Genomic DNA, 25,497 nt, shown 5'->3' with positions numbered 1-25,497 from the left:
TGTCAATCATGCCGAGTGTTGGGGGGGATGAGGGTTCCCCTGGGGACAGAAATGTTCTGTTCTAGCCTGAAATGCCAGCGATACCCTGGTTGTGATATTGTACTATACTTTTTCAAAGTTTTATACTGGGGGAACTGGGCAAAGGGTACTCAGAATGCACTATATTATTTTTACTAAAAATCTATTTTTCTAATTAAAAATAAATGCCAATCATGAAACCATCCATAACTGAATCGTGGAACCCTGGAACACTGGCCGCTCCCTCTCTCCTCACTGAACACTGATTAGGACTGTGACTCATCTTCATAAGCACCATCCTACTAGTTAGCTACACAAGTGGGATGGGAAGTTAGGCGTCTCTTGGAACCTGGGTTTTAGTTCGCAGTCTTCCTTAAATATAATTCTTAACGCTATTTGAGATGGTTTACTTATTCAGCTTCATGTCTCATGTACTTAAAAATTCAACCTCAGGAGATTGTAGAGAAATGAGCTAAAACACATTTATAAATAAAGCCACCCCTCTTGGTTCCTGAATATGCTCCATATAGTCACATTTGCTGGATTTATATGCCATTCCAAGCTCAGGAAACTGCTAAACATTTATCACATGCCATTGGCTTTCACAAAGCTACAGCACTGTCTTGGGTGAAAAGAATGGGTTTGATGGCAGCTTCCTCGCTGGTTCGGTTGTCTTTCTGAATGAATCCTGCCCCTCTTCCAGTGGTATTGGTCCCTAGTTTGCCATTTCAAGATTATTGGCACCAACATGGGTGCAAAGTGAAAGAAAGGTTTTATTTCAGCATTTTCTTCATTGTGCTGAAAACTCTTTCCCTCGGGAAGCCAGAACAACCTCTTTTTTGTTCTGTTTTGTTTTGTTTTTTCCACTTTTGGGTAAATACTTACCGCTGTCGATGGTATGGGTGATGATTGTATAAAAGCTGTCATCTACATGCAGGGACTCTCAATCAATTTGCTTCCTGGTGGTAACCACTCCTGACTTTTCATCCACAGTGACCCAATTTGCTGGATCACGAACCAGTTTGTATTTGTAGAAGAGAAACACCGTATCAAAAGACAAATCTAAACTTGCAAACTTGTACATCGAGAAGTACGATTCCAGTAACAAATCATTTGGGAATTCGATGAGAGATGAAACTGTAAGCATGCTCACAGATCTAAAGAAGACACCAGGATGCGGTGTGAAGACGCTTAGTGAGCCCCACCCACACTCACTGGAATTCTAGCGTCTTCCTCCTGGTGGTGTTGCACATAACTGCCTGCCTTGGGGAAAATTTCATCCTGGAACAGGGCCAGTGTCCAGTGGCTGGTGGGTGCTGAGGACTTCATCTTAAACACCAACCTTCCCTGGTGGAAGAAGCATAAAGCTCCACTCCCCCTGGAGTAATCGAGTCCAGCAAAACTGTCATCTTCTATGACATTGTCATTAGTGGCATTCATTGGAACCACGTCAGGTTGCCAACAACCTTGCCTTCAAAAGACCTTTAATAGGGACCTCCTGCGGTCAGACGAAAGAGAAAAAATGTGGACCCTAAAGAGGTGAACTGTAAGCTTCTCTTATGCTTTCTCTTTCTCTCCAGCTATCCCTCTCCAATATTAGATGGGTCATCATTTTTAAAGGGATCAAAGCTTCTCCACACACTACTTCATGACTTTGGGAAAGTTCCTGTGGTTTTGAAGTGTTTGCAAACAAAGTGTAGAAACTCAGATTCATCTGCAGACCATCTCAGGGGAAAAGAGCCTTTGGGGCAAGTTGGGACATGGAAAGCAAGTAAACATATCTAATGCAGATGACCCAGAACAAAACCACACCCAATCTGCTCACCAGATCTCACCTCCACCCTATCATGAAAGACAGTGCTTGGAAAAGCAGTATCGGAGGCAACTGCTTATGGACTGATTCATTCTTACTGAAATCTATGTGAGCCAACCATCCTTGGCAGACAGGAAAATGACTAAGAGGAAGATATGGGCTCTGTTTAGGTCAGTGGTCCCCAAAAGGAGGTTCCCTTGACCAGAAGCATCAGCATCCCTGGGGATCTTACTAGAAATGCAAATCTCACTCCTCACCCCAGACCTCTCAGAAATTCTAGGAGGGGGACCCAGCAATCTGCTTTCTTTGAGCCCAGCACGCACCAGTGCTGATGGCACAACCTGTGAACGCTTGGTTACTGCTCACCAGGGGGTCACTATGAAGACTGGGGACACACGTTGAGAAATTCTGAGGGTTGTTGATACCAATGCATCTCCCTCATACATGAGTATTGTTCACTAGTTCATTTTTTATTACATTTACAGAATATCTCTCCATGACAAATTGGAAATTTTTTAATGATAACCTTCCCAACAGGTAGACTAAGAGGCAGGGCTCTAAGGAAAATGGCAAACAGGTATCAAACAAATAACAGAAATGGGTGAAGTTGTGTGACTGGATCTAGGACCAACAGCTGAACTTGGCCTTGAGAAGTGGCAAGAAGCACAAACCCCTCTTCCACTCTGCCTTGATGCTTGTGGCCTCGTGGAACACAGATCCAATGATGGCAAATCTTCCCATTTTTTTTCAAGAACGTCTAGAACATTCAAGTTGTTATTCATAGTATCTTGATTTTGAAAGTCTGGCAACTCTACTTTAAAAAATAAAACACTAAGCAACCCAAGTGCACATGGATAGATGGATGGATCAAGAAAGCTGTAGAAAGCACACGCGGTGTGTGGATATTCAGTCTTACAAAGGAAGGATTTTCTGATACATGTTAAACACAGACTTTGAAGACATTATGCTAAGTGAAATAATCCAGTCTCTTACAGACAAATGCTATAGGAGTCCACCCATATGAGTGATACCTAAAGGATCAAACTCATAGGACAGATAGTAGGATGGTGGGTGCCAGGACCTGGGGAAAGGGGAGATGGGAGTGAGTTTTTAATGGATTGAGTTGGGTCTGGGAAGATGAAAGAAGTTCTGGAGGTCGATGCTGGTGATGTCTGCACAACCACGTGAGTCTGTCTAATGCCACCAACTGTACCCTGAAAATGGCTAAAATGGTATATCATATACACAACTTGCCAAAATTTAAAAAAGGACAGAAACCTTTTGTCCAGAAGCAAGAGTGTTGCTAATTTACAACCTCTGGTAAAGAGGGACATCCAAACATATAAAAATTATTTTTATTCAAAAAAGATTGTAAAAATGCAAAGGGAAAGGAGCAGGTAAGTTCTCCAGGTGTGGACAGAGGAAGATGCAGAAAGAGGAAAGTGGATGATGGAGCCAATGAGCATTCCCAGGGTGGCTTCTTGTATTTTTGTCACTGAGTCCTTGAGCCAATCTCAGGAACACTTCCCAGGAGTGAGCTGGCCAACGGGAGTCCTTGTGGGTGACAAGAATCTGCCCCTCTCCTGCTCCTTTGATCCCACCTTATCTGGCTTGCAGTTCTGTCTGGATCAGTAGCATTGAACGTGCTCAGCTGGATTCCAGGCCTGGTGGCATCCTCGTCACTGACAATGAAACTCCTGGAGTGAAAGGGAGATGGCTCATTGGCATCCACTACCTGCATGCTCACCATGGTGCTGGCCACTGCCATCCTTGATGTCTGTAGCTGCCCACCCTTGCAGGAGAAGGGTGGCTCCAGGTTTTCCACGCCAATGACAAGGCTGTGAGCTGCCTGAGCTTCATAATCCAGTGGCCGCAAAGCCAGAGAGGTTGCGTTAGCACCTGCTGCTCCTCTGGCTCGGGAGGCTCAGAGCCCATGGCTTTTGCACTTCATTCATTATTTAAATTGTCTTTGATAATGATCAAAAGACAGTCTTCAGCTCATTTTCAAATCACTTACTGAGTTCTGTTTTTCCCCTCCTCCTCTCTTGGTTGAAAGAGCCACCATCCATCAGAAGGTAATGAAAAATGCAACAAAACCATAACTTAATGAAACATTAATGTGACAGCCGCACTGAAAAAAATAAGGGAACTTTGGGAAATATAGACACTAATGATCATAGTTATTCAGGGTACAAAGCGGCCAGTGACTTCAAAGAATCAAAGGCTGGAGATATTTGGAAAATCCAACTGCAAGTATCTGATGTAAAGAGCTGACAGAGACTTGCTGTTCACAGCATGGACCCTGGGCCACCGACAACACCTGAGAGCTTGTTAAACTGAGAGGCGGAATCTCTGGCCTCACCCAGACCTACTCAGGTTTGCTGCCCCTGGTGACTCACCAGCCTGCAACAGCCACGCTGGACATTCTGGGGTCTCCCTGAGAGCCCTGAAGACTAGAGGCATTAGACTGCCTCGGTTGGAACCCAACTCCATCATTCTTGAGCGGTGTGACTTTGTGGAAAGAACCCAACCCTTTTGGTCTTTGGTTTCCTCCAGGGTCAACTTCTCCATTAGGCATGGGAGGCACAGTGCCACAGGCTCACCATAATTTTAGAGGCCACAAAAAAATAAATTTTATCTTTTTAAAGTTTAAAATGTGTAAAACTCAGAAGTAAAAAAAAAAAGAGAACTTTTGAGTTTAAAGAAAAATTTCATTTTTATCAAATTATTTATCTTTTATTAGAAAAGAAATAAAAGCTTTCAGGTCTATGCAATGTATTAAATGTTATCTAAAATTTAAAAAGTTGAAGTATTTAGTAATATCCTTCCTTCCTTAAATGTTTTTTTTCCTTCCTTAAATTTTTTCTTTATTTTTATTGTTGTGTCGGGTGGGGGTACATTGTGGCATTTACAAATGTCCTTACAATGTATTAAATATATCATACTTGATTTCACCCCCTCCATCATTCTCCTCCATTCCCCCCATTCCTGGAAGAGTTTCAACAGGTATCATTTTTCCATTTACATATATATGTGCACAGTATTTGCATTTAACATGGACATTATTTTGGCGGGAGGAGCCATTGGTTCACACACAGAGGTTGTAGTGGGGCCCTGCCTTCTTCTCAGGGTGACACCACCACACATGATGTGCTCAGACATGGTAAACTTTCACCAGGTATCAGTTCCTCATGCATCATTACTTATCCTACAGTGAGAAACCTCAGAGGACAGGCATGATGGGGCATGCCTATAATCCCAGCTACTAGAGAGATGGATGCAGAAGGATCAAGAGCTCAAGGCCACCCAGGCAAAGACAGAGACCCTGGCTTTGATCCCCAGTGTCACCAAATGTATACATATATATTTTTGGTGGGACTGGGGTTTGAATTTAGGGCTTTACACTTGCAAAGCAGGCATCCTACCTTTTGAGCCACATCTCCAGTCCATTTGTCTTTGGTTATTTTGGAGATGGGGTCTCAGGAACTATTTGCCCAGGCTGGCCTCAAACCTCAATCTTCCCAAACTCAGCCTCCCAAGTAACTAGGATTACAGGTGAGAGCCACGGGTGCCCAGATAAACAATTTTTTAAGGAAACCTCTACATCTTCAGGAGGGCTTTACTTTGATGACTCTCAGAATCCCTTTGTTGGTCTCAGGGTCAGTCAAAATGGCAAAATGTCCCTCCTCGCTGCCATCCACTGTGTCAAATTTTGCTCTCCAAGCTGATATAAATGGCGAATCTTGATCTCGAACTGGGAGGTGCAACATGTCCTGGTCAACTTGACCTTCAGAAATCTGAATCTTATACTGAAAGTCACAATCAGCATTTCCATGTCATGGAGACAGAGAAACGGAACCAAAAAAGAGGGAAGGGAGGGAATGAAGGAAGGCGAGAAAGAAAACAGGTGCTTAGCACAAGGCCCTGCTCTTGAACCTGACCTTATGGCTTTTTTGAAACTCTTGTCTGTAGAAGAATCAATAAATGAGCACCATCGTGGCCTTTCTGCCTGTGATTTGATTCCCACAGGTGAATACTTTCAAAAGTACTCTGCAACCCGATTCAATGTACCATTTAGCTGAGAATTTTTTAAATAATAATATACATCTCAGTATAAAAATCCTAGCACTTCTCCTGAAATAATATGGCACTTGTGGTTACTCAGATCAAAGTCATCATCTTCGAGCACATGTGGATCTTTGAAATAGCTCGTTATTCAGCATTTTTGGAGATAGTGTCTCTCGACAACGCCATCAAAGTAGCAGGATATTTTCTCCAGGCTTACTTTCAAGAGCACAGCTTTTTTCTTAACCAGGGAAGGATTGCGAGGCAAGGTTCAATTGTAATATTATTTTGCAGTTTTTTTATATACTTTTTTGGTAAGATGCTTTCATTTGAAGTCATTTCACTTTGGTTTATATAATTAAAATTTTAATGACAACTTTAAAAAAACATTTGCATGCATCAGTTATGCAATAGTAGGTTCTATGAGCCAGCTCTGTTTTAGGTCCCAGCAAAGCTGATGGTTGAGTGTATGGGGAGGGGGGAGTTCAGACAATGGAGAAAGTGAACAAATTAATTAAATAGAGCACTGTGAAAAAGGAAGAACAGGGGGCCTAGAAGCCGGGGAAGGATGTGAGCTTGTGATTGGGTTATCAAGAGAAGCCAGAGAGAGAAGCATGTCATGGATATTCACTTCTTAAAAATATGAATGGGAATGGTAGAAATTCCAAATTAGGAGTCCAAGCATGGTGAATCACCCCTGCAATCCCAGCTAACTTTGTGAGGTGTGTATCTCTAGGATGGTGGTTTGAGGTCAGCCCAAGCAAAACATTAACAGAGACCTCCCCCCACCTCAACAAATAAACTGGGCATGGGGTCGTACTTCTATAATCCCAGATATGTGGGAGGCATAGGTAGGAGGTTCACGGCCCCAGGCAAAAAGGCAAGACCCTGTCCGGAAAATAACTAATGCCAGAAAGGACTGGGGGTGTGACTCATGAATACCTCTAGTATTTCTAAAAAAAAAAAAAAGGGAAACAGATTCTGAGTAGCCCTTATTTTGTCTCTTTGCAATCTTGCACACCTCAAGTGGTGGGATACCTCCAAATCACCTTTTTCCTTTTTTGTTCTGTTTTGTTTTTTGTCTCTTGAGACAAGCTCTCACTATGCAACCCTGGCTGGCCTTGAGCTCCCAATCCTCTTGCTTCAACTTCCTAAGTGCTGGGACCACAGGTCTGCACCACCATGCCCTGCATATGGAGGTTTCTGGGCCTTTTTAAGGCATCCAGGGGAACTGAGGAAGCAAGGCCTTCTCCATCCAGGCCACAGTGTGAAAACCGCAGGTCTAAACTTCTCAGCCAGAGAAATGCCCCCAGGGAACATTTGATAACATCTGGAGACATTTGGGGTTGTCACAACTGGGAGGCATCTAGCATGGCCAAGGTTGCTGGTGAACACACTGGGCATCCCATAGCAAAGAATGTTCTAACCCCAAGTGTCTACAGTGTAGAGTCAAGAGCCCTGAGTTCAAGTTACCTGGGGTCCTCTATCTTCCCCAGGCCTCGGTTGCTTCATCTCTAAAATAGAAATGTGAGTGTCAAGAATTAAGATGAAGCCTGCATGTCAGTTTTCAGAGCACCTTTCTGGCATAAACTCCCAAAAGTGTGACTAGTATAAGTGATTCTCTACACTATGGTTATATTTCCTGGTTCTAGCTTAAGGTCCTTTGCTTGGGGACACCCCAGCAAAGCTGAGCGTCAGTGGTAGGGACTCAGAATTCAGGCAGCGCCAGTGCCTTACATCATCCTGAGTGAACATTCGTATGTAGTTGTCATCCCCTTGCACGTGGACATTACCTGTGGCCGTGGATGACAATGAGGGCTCCGCACAATCCCTGGCTCCGGTCAGGAGTGAAAACCAAGAACCAGTCTAGTGGCAAGGAAAAGGGAGGATATCGGCTGCAAGCAGAGGAAAGAGAAATATTAATAAAGAAATACTTCTTTTAACAATTTTGGTAGCAAAGCTAGGCTCCCTACTACAAACGCGGACCCCAAGGCTGGGGCTCAGAGATAAGCGACACACTTCAATTTTTTAAAATAAAAAAACCTATGTAACCTTATAGTCTAAGCATCCTGAAAGTAGGATTTCTCCACTCATCTGATCAACCCAGAAGTCACTTTCCTTCAATAATGGTGTTTGAGAAATGAGGAAATAAAGAACTTGGGAGTTTGGAGTGTTCTCTTCATCATAATCAAATGTCAGCATCTGAAAAATAGCTAGACCTAGGAAGAAGTTTTTAAAAATGTTATCATTGGTTCAAGGCAGGAAGACAACAGGTCTTTGGCTAACTGACCTTGGGCCACATCCCAGAATGAATGAACTATTTAAAAAAATAACAAAGGCGCTGGGGATATAGCCCAGTGATAAAGCCCTGGCCTAGCATGCATGAATCCCTGAAGTCAATCCTCAGCACTGAAAAAAAAAAAATCAGACCATAGATAACCAGGCAAAATAACAATTTTTAAATAGCTATGAAGCTAAAAGAGCTTTCTTCTCACGATTGTCAATGCTGAAGATTCAAAGGACAAATTGACAGCTCAGATTACATTTTTAAATGTAGGACAAAAAAAAAAAAAAACCCAGAGACAAAATTTAAAAGGAAATGATAAACTAGAAAACACATTTGGAATATAAACAGCAGATAGATGCCCTGAACATAGAACATAGATCTAAAAGAAAAATGACAAACACAAGCAGAAAAACTGACACAAGACAAGAGCAAGCAACTGAGAAAAAATAGAAATGGCTAAGAAACATCTCAAAATGCTCAAGCACAGGTTGGCGGAGTGGCTCAAGGGGTGAGAGCACCTGCCTAGCAAGCGTGAGGCCCGGAGTTCAAACCCCGGTGCTGCCAAAAAACAAAAAATGAAATAAAATGCTCAAGCACGTACTAACCAAATATGAGCAGTACACTGGGCACCCCGGCTGGCGGCCAGTGCTATAGCACCCAAGGCTCTCTGGGCCGTCTGAAGTCTCCCTTCCCGACTTCATGCCAAGTGAATAATGAGGTATTTGGGGACTCAGATGTAGCTCAGATATGTTCACTGAAATGTGTTTAACAAAAACAACCAAAAAGAGGCAACAAAACCTAGATGCTCAACAATAGGGGACTGGTTAAATACCGAAAGTTTATCCCTAAAAATAGACATTGTACAACAAGATGCAACCAGAGAATATTGTTGGGTTTCAAACAGTAAAACAGCATTGCTAAAAGAGGGACCTCTGAGCTCACACATATAAAAAAGCACCCAGCATCGGCAAATATTTAAATATTAATATAAGCACGTATACATTTGTACTGTCAGACAGGAGAAATTTATGTATGTATGAATATGCATTTGTACTTATATATAAAAATATGCAAATATGTCATGCAAATTGTGTACAGACACACAGAAAATGCAAGAAAGTTATTGAAAGAATGTAAGCTAAACTTTATAGCACTCATCTGATTGGTGTATCAGAGGTGCTTCCTACTTCCATCTTTTCATTTCTTGGAATTTTCCAAATTTCCTGAGGACAATTTCACACACAAAATAAATAATGCTTTTTTATTAATAAAATAGGTCCATTTGCTGGTAAGCATAGCTTAGCCTTAAAGATTTGTCATGGCTTTAACTCCCAGACTTCAGATGGCACCTTACTGCCCTTCTGCAGAGGAGAAATTTGCAAAGATATTCAGGACCTCCCTCCCAGCCCTGTCTCTCTCCTCGCTGCATGTGGCTTTGTTGTTAGATAGGCATTTGCACACCAGTTCTGCCGACAGGCATGATTTCCACACCATCCCATTGCCCATACAAAATGAGGATTACAGACCATAAAGCATTCACTCTGATCCAGGGCCTGCGACCTTTAAGATGTGAACAGTACAATGTCTCCCTGAGTAGGCCAAGAGGCCCATGTTTATGCAGCAGACTTGGGAGGGGAGGAAGGCCCTTGGCCCTGGCTGCACTTGCCTGCTTCTTGGTTCTCTTTCACACTGATGTTAAATTCCCTCTTGGGAAACGGGTGTGTGGTCACTCACATCATTGATCCTAATGTTGAAAATCAAAGAATCATCCACAATTTTCCGTCATGTGATCCACAACATCAAAATAAACCTACGAAGTAGAGAACTGTATCAATATTGCAGCCTCATATACTTGTGACACTAACCAGATAAGTGTTAACACAATTGTGCGTTTAGCACTGTCTCCCCAGGGCAGGAATGACATCCCTGTCAGGTACTGTGTAACCCTGGGGACCAAGCATCACAATGGCATAGGCTAGGTGCTAACTAAACATGTAGAACAAATCAATGCTCTGACCTGGAAACATTCATCAGCTCCTGTTAGGTTCACATAGTGACTTCTCCACCTGGGCAAACAGGCAGGTTGCTCATGAGCTTTGTAGGGTTCTACAACCTAGTGGTACTGTCATAAGAAATGAAGACACTAAAGAATATTGGTGAACCCTCCCAGATCGCAGGCACTGAATGGCTTTGGGAGAGTGAATCGTCAGAAGAACCAGCACAGCCATTGCCATTGCCACAGGTCAGGTTCTTAGAGGGCCACCGCCCTTATTGTTACATGTGGTCAGGCATTCTAAAACACACCACTGAAAAGTCCTTCCTTCCCCAAGGCCTCAGATCAATAATCTAAACTTCTATCTTGAGAAAACTTTAACAAGGAAGTAAATTAAACACAAAACAAACTGAAAGAAAGAAATAAGGACATAAAATGAAGAAAAAGTAATCAGCAAAGCAATGAAGTCATGGAACTGGAAGTTGATCCTTTGAAATGAACAAAACAGACAATCTCTTGAAAGACTGATAAGGGGGAAGATGGCAGGGAGAGAGAGAAGTGGTGGGGGAGATTTTCAGTATCAGGCATGAAAGAAGGGATATTCCTACAGACATAGGAAAGAAACAGCAGGAACAGTCCACGCTGGGGTATTTAAGAACTTCAGCGAAATGGGCCAAACTCTTGAGAGAAAAAAACTACCACAACTTTCTCAAGAAGAAATAGATGACCCAAATGGCGCTGCATCTATTAAAGAAGTGGAATTAGTTCTTCAAAATTCTAGCAAAATCTAGAGGAAGAAGTAACAGATCCAACATGATCTCTTCCAGAAATAAAAAAGGAAGGAAAATATCCCAACTTATAATATGAAACTAACGTTACCCAAAAGCTAAGCCAGAAAAAAGAAGAAAGCCAAGAACAGTTATCCATCATAAATCTAGACTCAAAAATCCTCAACAAAATGCTAGTAAGTAGCAATATATAAAATGGTTAGTACATCATGACAAATGGGGTTTTCCAGAACATGTAACACAAAATCAACATTTGAAAATCAATGTGAGCAATTAAACAAGACACAAAGTTATTATAAACATAAAGGAGAATGATGGAGGGGCAAATTCAACTATGATTGTAAGAACGTTTGTAAGTGTCACAAGGCACCCCCAGTACAACAATAATACGATAACAAAAAAGAGGAAAGAAACAAATTTAATATAGAAAAGTCAATTATGTTTGTATGAGCCAGCAATGAATGACTGGAAATTGAAGTTCTAAGACCAGTACCACTTACAAAGCTAAAATATGTGCAGATGTTTACTAAAAACTGTAAAACATTAATACACAAAATAAAAAAAAGACCCAGTTGAATGGAAAGACAGCCTGCATTATAAGATTTGGTGTTGCGAAGGTGACAGTTCTTCCCACATTGACATATAAATTCAGTGCAAGCCCAGACAAAAGACTAGCAGACATTTTGGGGGATAACAACAAACTGACCTCAAACTTTATGTGGAAAGGCAAAGAGACTTGAGTGGATGGAATAATTTTGAGAAAGGAAAACAAAGTTAGTGATGTCATACTATGTGATTTCAAAATGTATTACAAGGACACAGGGATTCAAAGAGAGTGGAATTGGTGAAAGACACATGCATTGTAGGAACAGAATGACAAGTGCAGAAATAGGCCACACAAATTGGTTAATTGATTTTTGAGAAAGATGAAAAGACCTTTCAGTGGAGAACAGTAGCCTTTTCAACCAATAGTGTTAGAACAATTGGATGTCCATGTGCAAAAACTACAAATAAATAAAAACAACCTACATCTTACATTTAGGCAAAAAATAAATTGAATCAGACTGAAATGTAAGCATAAAACTAGCAAAAAAATATGAGATAAAATCTTCATAACCACACATAAGATAAAATACCAGGACCATAATCTAAAAGAAAAGAATTGATAAGTCAAAACTTAAAACTTTTATTCTGTGTAAAGTATTATTAAAAGAATGAAAAGACAAAGCCATAGGCTAAGAGAAAATATTTATATGCTTACACGGGGATCTGTATTCAAAACTCAAGGAAAAGAAAACAAACAAAATAATTTGAAAATGGCAAAGGATTGGAACAATATTTCCTCAAAGAAGATATACAAAAGCCAAATAACTGATCATGTGTCACTAGGGAAATCCAAATTAGAACAGCAGTGAGATGCTTTTACACACCTATTAGGATGCAAAACTGAAAAAAAAAATAACTGGCCATACCAAACACTGACAAAGACTCAGATCACTGGAATTTTAGCACATTTCTAGTAAGAATGCAAAATAGTTCATTCACTCTAAAAATAGTTTAGAAATATCTTTAAAACTAGACAAATATGTATCTTAGGATTCAACAAAGCCATTGTTAGGATTGTCACTGAAAACTGATGTTCACACAAAAATCTGTCTGTTTATAACATGGTTCTTGGGCACCAAAAATTGACAAGAATCACGAGCCCTCTGACTCGTGAGTTGAGAAACCGTGGTATGCTCAGCAAATGGAACTCCACTCAGAACAAGACGGGACAGACCTCAGTGCTCACAAAAGCAAGGGTGAATGCCGGGTGCACTGGTGAAAAGTCCAGACTTGAAGAGATTCCATCTCTGTGACATTCCAAACAAGGTAAACGGGTAGAGATGGGAGACGTGTGGGCTGCAGGCAGAGTTTAATAATCAAGGGGCAGTGTAAAAATATGGGTGTGGGTATGCCAGACAGTTCTGTATTTGACCTTGGTGGTCATTTGTGCATTTGTCAAAACTCATAGAATTAGATAACTAAAGGTGTAAATTTTACTGTATGCAAATTTTAAAAATAAATTTTAAGAAAGTAAGATATGCCCAAAATGTGGAAAAAGTAATGTAGTTAAGGTTTCAAGAGATAATTTAAAACTCTAACAACTCTAGACTGGTCAAGGTGGCTCATGCCTGTAATCCCAGGTACTTGGGAGGTGTAGGTAGGAGAAGCATGGTTCAAGGCTGGCCCAGGCAAAAAGCCTGAGAACCTAATATTATATATAATATTATATAAATAATCATATTATATTAATCACAATCATATTAAGTGAGGAATGAATGCTGTAGTTTCTCCATAATTTTTGTCGTCTCTCTATGGAATGAGACCAGAGAGCAGAGTCCGGGTGAGGAAAGATTTTTTAATGACTATTTCATAGACTTTAGTGCTTCTTAAAATTTTACAAGAAGTCTTTATCAATTTTACTTCTAAAAACACTTTCTCTCTCTCTCTCTCTCTCTCTCTCTCTCTCTCTCTCATTGTGGGATCTTGGAAGTAGCCCACATTCCCTTCCCACTAAACAAAACTTAGTGCCCTTCCCACACAATCCAGCAATCGCCCTCCCAAATGAGTTGAAAATGTCTATACACACAAAACCTCCAGATGCGTGTGCACAGCAGCCGCTTTCATGACTGTCAAAACATGGAAGCAACAAGAAGTCCTCCTGGAGGTGAATGTCTAAATCGTGACGTGTGATATGCTAGTGTCAAACAGAGGCAAAAGGACACTGGGCAGCCTAAAACGTATGTTGCTAAGTGTAAGAAGCCAGTCTGAGAGGCTGTGCAGTGCAGGACTCCACCTCTGTGACACTGGAAAAGGCACAACTGTGGACACAGCAAAAAGGCCGAGGTTGCCAGGGAGGCAGGGATGCACAGGTAGAGTACAGAGGACTTTTAGGGCAGCGAAGCCATTCTGTATGGTACTGGGATGGTGAGACATTTATCTAAGCACATAGAATGGGTAACACCAGGCATGACCCCTAAGGTAAGCCATGGGCTTAGTTATAAGTAATGTCAAACATTGGCTCATTGATTCTAACAAACACTCCATACCACTGCAAGAAGCTAGTGACAGGAGAAACTGGGGACGGGGTGCTGTGGAAGCTTTCTGCACTTTCCTGCAAATATTAAACTACTGTAAAATGTAAAGTTCATTCATGAAATGTTTGTCTTTGTTTTTTTGCAGGGCTGGGGCGGGGGGAGCAGTGGTTGAACTCAGGGCCTTGCACTTGCTAGGCAGGTGCTCTACCACTTGAGCTACACCCTTGTACTAATTTTCCATCTTAACTTATAAAATAAAAAGAGGGTTATACACACATATATGTTTGTATACATTGTGTACACATATGTGTTTTGTTAGGTGTAAACCTAACAAAGGATGTGAACGACCTCTACAAGGAAAACTATACACTTCTGAAGAAAGAGATTGAGGAAGACTATAGAAAGTGGAGAGATCTCCCATGCTCATGGATTGGTAGAATCAACATAGTAAAAATGTCTATACTCCCAAAAGTAATCTACATGTTTAATGCAATTCCCATCAAAATCCCAATGACATTCATTAAAGAGATCAAAAAATCTACCGTAAAATTTATATGGAAACATAGGAAGCCACGAATAGCCAAGGCAATACTCAGTCAAAAGAACAATGCTGGAGGTATCACAATACCCGACTTCAAACTATATTACAAAGCAATAACAATAAAAACAGCATGGTACTGGCACAAAAACAGACATGAAGGCCAGTGGAGCAGAATAGAGGACCCAGATATGAAGCCATACAACTATAACCAACTTGTCTTTGACAAAGGAGCTAAAAATATACAATGGAGAAAAAGCAGCCTCTTCAACAAAAACTGCTGGGAAAACTGGTTAGCAGTCTGCAAAAAACTGAAACTAGATCCATGTATATCACCCTATACCAAGATTAACTCAAAATGGATCAAGGATCTTAATATCAGATCACAAACTCTAAAGTTGATATAGGAAAGAGTAGGAAATACTCTGGAGTTAGTAGGTATAGGTAAGAACTTTCTCAATGGAACCCCAGCAGCACAGCAACTAAGAGATAGCATAGATAAATGGGACCTCATAAAACTAAAAAGCTTCTGTTCATCAAAAGAAATGGTCTCTAAACTGAAGAGAACACCCACAGAGTGGGAGAAAATATTTGCCAGCTACACATCAGACAAAGGACTGATAACCAGAATATATAGGGAACTTAAAAAACTAAATTCTCCCAAAACTAATGAACCAATAAAGAAATGGGCAAGTGAACTAAACAGAACTTTCTCAAAAGAAGAAATTCAAATAGCCAAAAAACACATGAAAAAAATGCTCACCATCTCTAGCAATAAAGGAAATGCAAATTAAAACCACACTAAGATTCCACCTCACCCCTGTTAGAATAGCCATCATCAGCAACACCACCAACAACAGGTGTTGGCGAGGATGTGGGGAAAAAGGAACCCTCTTACACTGCTGGTGGGAATGTAAACTAGTACAACCACTCTGGAAAAAAATTTGGAGGCTACTTAAAAATCTAAACATAGATCTACCATTTGATCCAGCAATACCACTCTTGGGGATATACCCAAAAGACTGTGACACAGCTTACTCCAGAGGCACCTGCACACCCATGTTTATTGCGGCACTATTCACAATAGCCAAGTCATGGAAACAGCCAAGATGCCCCACCACTGACGAATGGATTAAGAAAATGTGGTATCTATACACAATGGAATTTTATGCAGCCATGAAGAAGAACGAAATGTTATCATTCGCTGGTAAATGGATGGAATTGGAGAACATCATTCTGAGTGAGGTTAGCCTGGCTCAAAAGACCAAAAATCGTTTGTTCTCCCTCATATGTGGACATTAGATCAAGGGCAAACACAACAAGGGGATTGGACTATGAGCACAGGATAAAAGCGAGAGCACACAAGGAAGGGGTGAGGATAGGTAAGACACCTAAAAAACTAGCTAGCATTTGTTGCCCTTAACGCAGAGAAACTAAAGCAGATACCTTAAAAGCAACTGAGGCCAATAGAAGGGGACCAGGAACTAGAGAAAAGGTTAGATCAAAAAGAATTAACCTAGAAGGTAACACCCACGCACAGGAAATCAATGTGAGTCAACTCCCTGTATAGCTATCCTTATCTCAACCAGCAAAACCCCTTGTTCCTTCCTATTATTGCTTATACTCTCTCTACAACAAAATTAAAGATAAGGGCAAAATAGTTTCTGCCGAGTATTGAGGGGGCTGGGGGGGTAAGAGAGGGGGTGGAGTGAGTGGTAAAGGAGGGGGTGGGGGCAGGGGGGAGAAATGACCCAAGCCTTTTATGCACATATGAATAATAAAACAATAAAAAAATTTATTTTCAAATTTTCTTTCAATTTTTTAAATCTACTGGTACTAGTTTTTGATTGTGCTTGATCAAAACTGTGGGTACTAAATATACACAGACATATATATTAAGGGAAGTCTAATCTACCTTGTCTCTCGTGGCTCTAGGATACACCATGAGTTTAGTTGTTGAAGGCTGAAAGACTAGAGAAAGAGCCAGCTGTGGGTCAGAGCTGCCATACTGAAGAGTGCTCAGAGCAGAGGGTGGCTCCACAATGGGAACTTGGATGCTCCAGGGTCCTTTGGTTGCAGGACCAGCATCCTGCTGGGGGGCACCGAGGAAAACAGGTTCTTAAAGTTTAGCATGGACAATCCAGCTCCTTTGCCCCCTGCAGAAACCCTAGGGGGGCACCCAGTCATCTGCTGTGCATCGGAGCCAGGCTGAGTGGCCACTTGGCCCTGGCAGGGGCAGAGTAAGCAGATCAGAGTTCAGGTTTGCAGAGCCTGCTCCAGGGGCTTGCTCTCCCAGCAGGGCTTCCCAGAGGGCAGGCAGGAGCCTCCCAGGGTGGCCAGTCCACATTGTCTCCAGGTCGGCTCCTCCCCTCCCAGAGAGGCTAAAGGGTGCTGCAGGGCTTCCACTCCTGAGCTAGCCGGCTTCAGGGACTCTAGCATACATTTTTTAAGTTTTTGCAAGCAAACTGGCTCTCTCCCACACCATTGCTCAGTGCTTCTCCATAATTCATGCCCATGCTGGCAGCTCTTTGCTCCTTAATCACCCTGACTTCTGGCTCTCAAACTGGGCCAACTGTAATCCTCCCACTTAAAACAAGAACCACATGTTTGTTTTATGTTTATTATTTTATATTCCATTTATTATCCTAAAAGCTACATCTGAGACCTTCAGTTCTGCAAGATGCCTGAGAAGTGTGAGTGTTGTTTATTCACTGGCAAGATGCTAAGAATTTCTGGGAGATGCAGAGTCACAGTGGAGGAAGGAAATAGCACAGATATTTTCTGCACTTGGAAAGGATTCTCAACTTTTCGTTAGAGCCTTAAGATTTATACCCTTGGATAAACAAACCATGGTGATTAACATGATGGATTGCCATATGGCCATTTGAAATTACACGCACAGGATCTGACACACAAATGAGCAATGGGAGAGTCCTAAGTGCCGAGTGCACAATACAAAATCGCTTATACGCATGGGTTAGAAGTGGACAAAGATGACTGGGGATAAAGATCAATAAATAATTATTTGGAAGACTATAAAGGATGGGTTCGAGCTGTATTTGTATCCTAGGAAATTGAGCATATTTAATAAGTAGATAAGATTCCTGCAAAGGCCAAATAGGCAGACATTTTTCCTTTCCAACTCTTTCTTAAATTTTACCGCAATTCTCAACTGGCATTCCAGCATTCTTACAGGTTAATAGAATTAACAAGTTAGCCTCCCTGCCACCTTCCAAGCCCAAAGCTTCGAAACCTTTGCCTCCTTTTAGAGACCCCTCGGGATCCCCTAGAATGTCTCCCTACGGCTTCCCTGGGTTTACACAACATTTAATAGCACGTTTCCTTATGGTCTGCCAAAACCAATCACAAACATTCTTGTAAGAGGCAGATGGTTCAGCTAGGATGCTCCATTTGTGCCGCCCTTCTGTGACACTTGGCTTATACCATGAAACATGGCCACTGGCTCTAATCAGTGGTTTCCTGTGATCCTAGCCAGTCTGCAAACCCCTGGGCTGTTCTTGTGATTAGAGTGGAAATTTATCCTCACAGCTCTGGAGGCTGGAACTGAAATCCATGTCGGCAGGGTGAGCTTCTGAAGGCTGTGAGGAAAAGTCTGGCCGGGCCTCTCCTGGCTGCATGGTTGCCAGCAAGCCTTGCTACTCCTTGGCTTATGGATGTTTTTATCCCCCCAGGCTCTGCCTCCATCCTCACGGGGCATTCTCCCTGCATCCACGTTTCATGGGTCATCCATATACCAGGTGGGTCACTCACTCACCCACTCACTCACTCATCAACAGAATTAGCAGAGACCTACTGTATGGGTAGCCCTGCTCTTGACCTTGGGACTTCTCCCCTCCTAGAACTTGCGTTCTAGTGGAAGAGATCAACTGTCAACCTAGAGTCAAGCACCAAAGTTAAGGAGGGCATTGGGAGAAAATAAACAGAGCAATGCTCCGAGGGTGATGAGTGAGCCAGGTTCAGAATTTCTGCTCTGTATCTTCCCTCATAGAAGCTGACAGTTAAATGCAGGGACAGGAACCAGATAACTACCAACTCCATGATAAAGGACAACTATGAGCAGTGCTTTGAGAAAAGAAAACATGGATTTGGCCAAATGATGATTGGGAGGCCCGATCGTCGGTGTTTGACATCTTGACCTAACAGACCCCACCAGGATACAGTGCATTTCCCTTTTGGGAAAATGGCATATTTTCACTTTTTGCTCAACAGTGCCTGGGTCCTGTCTGTGATGTGTCAAACTTGCCCAGCTCAACCCTGAGTTCCAGAAAACTCTTCCAGTGACAACCACAGGTGAGCATAGATGTTGGGTTCCATCCTTGCGCAACTCAGGCCAGTGATTACCGTGTGCCGGCTCCTGCCTACTCAGCCCACAGAAACCCAGGGACCAGCAGCTCAGGCGCTGCCTGGGAGCTCCTCAGAAATGCAGAACCTCACCCACCCCGACCTAGTGAAACAGAATCTGCGGTTCACCAAGGTCCCCAGGTGCTCTGGTCATTAAAGACTGAGAAGCCTGATCTCATGATTACTGTATATTCCTTCTTTTAATAACACTGCAACTCCTGCAGAGAGGGGAGGCAAGAGTTTATACGGACAGAGAAGGCTGAGTCACCTCTCTGTCTTGTGGAGTTCTGGGAGCAGGTCTGCCTGTTTAAAAATTAGAGCTCAGAGTCTATCAGTGAGTTCAGGGCACACATCTTATTGTGTGTACAAGTATTTCGAGGCCACTGGAGAGAAATCTTTATAACTTTCCGTCCTCAGATGTTAAGCATGTTCCTTAGGGATTTAGAACAGCTACGCAGACCTGAGAATGGAGCCCACTCCCATGGTACCATGACGCAGACGTCAAAACAGAGCATGACTACTTAAGAACCTGAGCGGTAGGAGAGTAACATGATAGTCGGCTTGGGGCTCTTTTCTTTATAATTTTCTCTCCTCGTTCAGAACCTGAATTTCAACTTCCCAGGAGCCCTTGGGTTAGAGTGATGAAATCCTAACACCTGGCCTCACAATAGGACATTGCGGACAGCTTTGCAAATCCTCCCTGCCAGTTATTGGGCATGTACTAGGGTCTGTTTCTAGCTTGTCTCTGTATTTCAAATGTCACTCATCAGAAACTAAACCAGACCATTTTGTGGTTCCACCCCCAAATGCTTTCAGACATCCTGAGCCTGTTGGGATCCTGGTCAATAAAATGAAGATCTATAGCAGTCACACAGACAGCAGGGATCACCACAAGGCCAAAGCCCAGAGCTCTATCAAGATTCCAAAATTAACCTGTGTCCCATGCAAACTTCTAGAGTCTATCACAGTCTCCAGAACCTGACAGGTAATCAGCATAAATAACGCTTACCAAATACAGTTGTCCTGCAACAGCTTCAAAATAAACCCAACCTTAAAGTATATCAAATTTTTATACACATATAAATAAAGAACACTGAAACCTGTGGAACTCATTTTAGGAAGGGTGAGGGGGAAGAGGGAGAATAATACAAGAGATGAGGTACATTGTACACATAAAGGGAAATGTCACAATGAAACTCCATACAACTATTATATACTAACAAAACAGTCAAAAAAGAATATATCAATTTTTAGATACCATGAAAGATGGTGTTGTTTCTTGACCAACAGGGCAGTGAATGTATATTTTTGCACTGTCATGATCTATAGAAAATAAACCAATCTCTGGATACTCGTCTACTCCAGGTCCTCTGATTAAACGCAGTCATACGTTAATGACATATCATCAGACATATTACTGAACAGCTAGAAGGAGAAAAAAATGGAAAGAGTAAAAAGCACGAGAATGGAATATGGTGATCTTCACGTTTCAGGGCCAGAATCCCAGGATCTTTAAGGAGCCAGACCCGGCGACCGCACATCTGAAGATGTGCACCAAATAAGCAGCTGGGCGAAGATGTAGTCTGGGCTGGAACATATAGGAGACAGCATGGCAATAGCTGTGTGATGGTATGCCCGCCCCTAGCATGGGACACTCAGCAGCCTTCAGGGACGGATGAGCACTGCCAGGGAAATGCCACAGGCCACATCCCAAAACAATGCACGTGCTGGGGCCTTGGCTCTTTAGTACAGATTCCCGTCCCTACTTCTGTAGAGAAATAGCTGGGAGAACCCTTACCAACTTATTCATTTCGATTATCCTCTGGGGAAAAGACAAACAATGGTCACACCACTCACATTTAGGAAGCTCTTAGACTGAGCTGGCCACTGTAGGCCCACTCGCCTTACCCTGTTTAATCTCTCCAACAACCCCATCATGTTGGTTCCTCCAAGTCTTGGGAGTGTACACATTCTGCCACCGAGCCTTGGAAACTTTCTATAACTTCTGCTTGTTTACAATACAAATTTCATAAGTATTGAAAAGTGCAAAATATTTTAAAGGTTTTTTCCCTAAGAATCTTAGAATGGCACAGCTATAGGAGAACTTAATCAGCACCTAGATAAAAGGCCTACTGGTACCAGGAAGGTAGTGAAATGAACACCAGGAGACAAGTTTAAAACTTCTGGCACCTCACCATCACCCTGTGACTTTGCCAGTGAAGCACAGCAACTGATACTCAACTTCAGCAGGAGGGAATCAGTAGGGAGTGGTGGAGACTGTGGCATTCTGATAACTCAAGCCCCATCTGATTGCTGTCATATGGGAATGCAGGGCCCATGTAGCTGGAACTGCCAATTTTTAAAAAGGCTCTAGAAGAGCAGAACTGTTTTTTTGGAGTCAGGGTCTCATTATGCAACCCAGGTCGGCCTCGTAATCCTCTGCCTCATCTTCCTGAGTGCTGGGATTACAGGTGTGCACCACCACACCCGGCTCAAAGATTTTAATGCCTTTCTGTGTACTAGTTTCCCTGTTGAGAGAGAGAGAGAGAGAGAGAGAGATGGGGGCGATAAATGAACTCGTATTGAGATCTTGGCCTCATATATTTATTAGGTCAGAGAACATAGATAGAATTTAACCCTCTGCTCTGATTTTCATAATAAATATTTATAGCTACTGCCTATTAATTAATTATAAGTGAAGCTGGCGCCTAGCCTCATCCCTCTCTTTATCCACAAAAAGGTAAGTTATTTTAGTGACTTACTTCTAAAATGAATTGATCAAAAGAACAACAGTAAGTGGAGAGTCACAGGGCAACATGGCGGGAAGTTAAAACTCACAGCTGTGTGGGAGGCTGACTGCAGGCCCTGTATGGGAAGATACTAAGTCCAGCATGGTTTAATCTCAGAAAGAAAGAGTCACGTGGACAGGTCCCCAGGCCAACGCTGTGTGGCTGATCTCTGATGTCCGCAGGTGGCTCATCTCCCTGGCAGCACCTTGAGACTCTAAAAGGACATATCTAGAGACTATTTTCTTTTCTGCAAGCTGAACATGGACAGGGCGCTAAAGCACTCAAATTGCAATCCAGCCTGTTAGAAAAGTGTAGACACTGGCTTCACTTACCAAGGAGCTGCCTTTCCAACTCCACCTTTGTTTGATTAGCAGGCTCATGCTTTTCTTGTTGGAAGCTGTCCACAATGTTGACCTTGAGACAAAAATGGAATTAATTAGTAGGGAATATACTTAACAGAACCCAATAGAAACCATTGAGGTCACACAAGTCTAGATTTAGAGACAACCAAAAAAAAGACTTCTTTTGGGTTTTGGTTTGTTTGTTTTGGTGCTGGGGATGGAGGAACCCAGGGCTTAGCATGTGCTAAGCAAGCGCTCTCCCACTGAGTTGCATTGCCAGCCCTTGGGTTAGCTTTGGTAACTACGATTTCTTGTTCACTACTTCCCAATTCATGATTACAACTTCTCTAACTACAGAAAGACTAACCAGCCAGACATGGTGGCTCAAGACTGTAATCCTAGCTACTCAGGAGACAGAGATCAGGAGGATCATGGTTCAAAGCCAGTCGGGACAAAAATTTCTCGAGACCCCCCCATCTCAACTAATGGTTAGGCATGGTGGCACACACCTGTTATCCCAGCTATAAGGGGAAGCACAAATAGGAAGATCACAGTCCAGGCCAACCAGGGCATAAAACAAGACCCTATCTCAGAAGTACCCAACATGAAAAGGACTGGCAGAGTGGTTCAAGTGGTACAGTGCCTAGCAAGTACAAGGCCCTGAGTTCAACCCCCAGCACTACCAAAAAACAAAAAAATAGGACTAACCAAAGAATTATTATGTATTATTAACAATGACATGGACATTTCAAACCATACTGTACTACTGTTCTGTCATTTAACAAAGAAGGAGCTAGAACTGCCTATTCTAAATGGGCACACATGTATTTAAATGTGCACATATCAATGGCACCCAATGTCAGCTGGTAGTGGAATATGCCTGGACTCCTTTTCTGGTTTTCCCCTTTATCTTTATTTATATAAATCAGTAATAGAACTTGGCACCTCACATTTTTACATGGAGATGATACAATGATTTACATGGAGAATTACTTATTTATAATTTGTATCTTAGCAACCTCCTTCCCTCCCTCCGAAAAAGTATACAAACAGTGAAACTGCAGAAATAAAAAAGACAAGTCCTACAATGTATGTCAAACCAACAGCAGAAACAAGTGTGTGTGTATGACAGAGACAAAGAAAGAGAGACAAAGTGTGTCCACAGGATAAATAAGATAAGGCAAATGGGACAAAAAATAAGCAATCGACAAATTTTTATGAAAGATATTTTGGAATACTTACGATTTCCTTGAAATTTATGTTTTTAATATTAAAAAGGTTACTGACAAACTTAGATTAATTGAGTAATTAAAATTTAGTATTCAATTTAGCACTAAGATTCTGATAATTAAAGTAAAAAGGAGAATTCTGTGTTTAAAAATTAAACATTTCCAACAAAACCTTTTCCATTAGGGAAGCCCTTTAAATGCTTTGATAATCTAATGCTTTAAGCAGAAAGAAATAGAGAATGGTACAATGACACTTGTCAGCCAGTTCTACCAAACCTTAACATTTTATCATATTTGCTTCAGAGTCTTGAGGTATCAGTTTTTCCAGATAAATTTAAGCTCTCATCTCATTCCCTTCCTCCCTCCTTAGAAGTAATCCTGATCCTAAATTGAATTTAGCATTTCAGTGCAGGTTTCTAAATTGCGTACGTGTGTGTGTGTGTGTGTGTGTGTGTGTGTGTGTTTTGCTATGGTTTGAGTGTGTTCCCCCAAAGTCCACAGTTGGAAATTCATTCCCAGTACAACAGTGTCGGGTGGTGGGGAGACCTCCAAAAGGCAACGAGGCCACCAGGACTGTGACCTCATGAGTGGTTTGATGCCATCGTCTCTGGAGTGGGTCTGTTACCACAAGAGCGGGTTTGCCGGTGAACGTGAAGGCAGTAGTGCCAGGTTCTTGAGATTTTTTTTTTAACCACCATGCACTTGCAGGAAAAGCAGAAAAGACAGGAAAAGAGGATTAGTTTCATTTAAGGATGAAATAATTGGTGAGTTGACATTTACTATTATGATCCCTGGAGAGGTGATGAAGCAAGAGAAATTTTTAACTGCAGTAAATCACAACACTTGATGTAGGCCATCTAAGTAAGCACTCTCTGGGGCCAGTTGGGAAGTATGAGTAGAACACTGGTGTTCTCCATCCATAGACTGCTCATCTCAAAGAAAAGCACCTGTGTAATCGTCTGAGTCAGCAGCTGAAGAAGCCACTACTTTTATGGGACACCATTGAACGTGACAAAACAACTACAGACTGTGATGCGTCAAGCGTGGGCATTTTATGATAAAATGTAGCCTGTCGCTACAGGGGAAGCTTCTGCTCCCAGTGACAACCCTGAAGTTTTCATGCAAAAATCAGAATTCTAGAAAACTCATATCTGTCACTGAAAGTGTGACAGTTTCCCAATAATTAAAGATTTTCTGATGATGTCAGTAGCGATATTAATGGAGGTGGGTGATTTGGTTTGGTGTGGTGTGGTTTGGTTTGGTTTTGCAGAGTGAATCATGTTAACATTTGGAATATCTGCCTGTATTACTTTTTTGTGTCTGTAATGAAATTCCTGAGGCAGGCTACTTACAAAGAATACAAGGTTTGTCTGGCTCATAGTTTTGGAGGGTCAAAGGCATGCAGTGAAGCTGGCATCAGCTTCACTGTGGTGAGAGTTTCTGAGCTTTGTCACATCATGGCAGATGTCAGAGGTGAAGCCAGTGTGGAAGTAAAGGGTCACATCTCCAAACAGAAAGTGAGAGAGGCTGTCATGACAACCTTCTCCCAAGAAACCACAGGGGTCCAGAGGAACTACCTCAATCCCTTCCCAGAAACCCCACTAAGCTCACCTTATAAAGGTCCCACATACTTCTCCCAACCACCACACTGGGGACCAAGCTCCCCATACATGAAACTTTGGGGGGCAAACCACATCCAGCCCATAGCATTTACAACTCAATGACCCAGTGCTTCCAACTGATCAGCAGCTCGTACTCCAAACTCACGCACAGGCAAGTGTCCTCCAAAGAGACCAGTGGATTTCCACTCAGCCAAGTAAGGAAAGCTTCTTCAAAGGATTTCAGACTGTACTTTTCAAGTAACTGTTAAGACACAACACCACTGTATGTCAAGTTTTGGTGTAATATCAAGAAGAGTTCCACAATCATCTGTTTAAGGTGTTAAAATATTTCCCCCTTTCCAAATGCCTATCTGCATGAGGCCAGAATTTCCTCCTGAACTTCAACAAAACATGAGAACTGATTAAATGCAGATTCAGAGAAGAGGGTCCAGATGTCTCCTGGTAAGCCAGACACTCAAAAGATTTGCAAAAGTGTAAAATAGGACCACTCTCCTCATTAAGCAGAATTGGACAAGTATGGTATTTTGCAAAAAATATCTGCTATTTTTATTAACATGTAATGGGTTTTCTGT

At 42.1% G+C, this 25,497-nt stretch overlaps 1 protein-coding gene across 1 annotated transcript in view; it reads right to left on the bottom strand.

Moving 5' to 3' along the window:
* Cdh26 (cadherin 26) overlaps positions 1–20,754 on the bottom strand; it is a 33,963-nt gene extending 13,209 nt beyond the window's left edge. Inside the window, 11 exon segments of the mRNA XM_020171755.2 lie at positions 904–1,046; positions 3,433–3,702; positions 5,456–5,640; positions 7,634–7,762; positions 7,949–8,109; positions 9,844–9,899; positions 9,901–9,963; positions 9,965–9,993; positions 20,203–20,328; positions 20,331–20,369; positions 20,743–20,754. Of these exon segments, the coding sequence (XP_020027344.2) occupies positions 904–1,046; positions 3,433–3,702; positions 5,456–5,640; positions 7,634–7,762; positions 7,949–8,109; positions 9,844–9,899; positions 9,901–9,963; positions 9,965–9,993; positions 20,203–20,328; positions 20,331–20,369; positions 20,743–20,754 (1,213 nt within the window).
* Positions 20,755–25,497: the final 4,743 nt, after the last annotated feature.

Source organism: Castor canadensis, chromosome 5 (assembly GCF_047511655.1).
Source record: "Castor canadensis chromosome 5, mCasCan1.hap1v2, whole genome shotgun sequence".
NCBI lineage: Eukaryota > Metazoa > Chordata > Mammalia > Rodentia > Castoridae > Castor > Castor canadensis.
The sequence above is the reverse complement of the archived record's forward strand: the minus strand, read 5'-3'. Positions and strand labels throughout refer to the sequence as shown.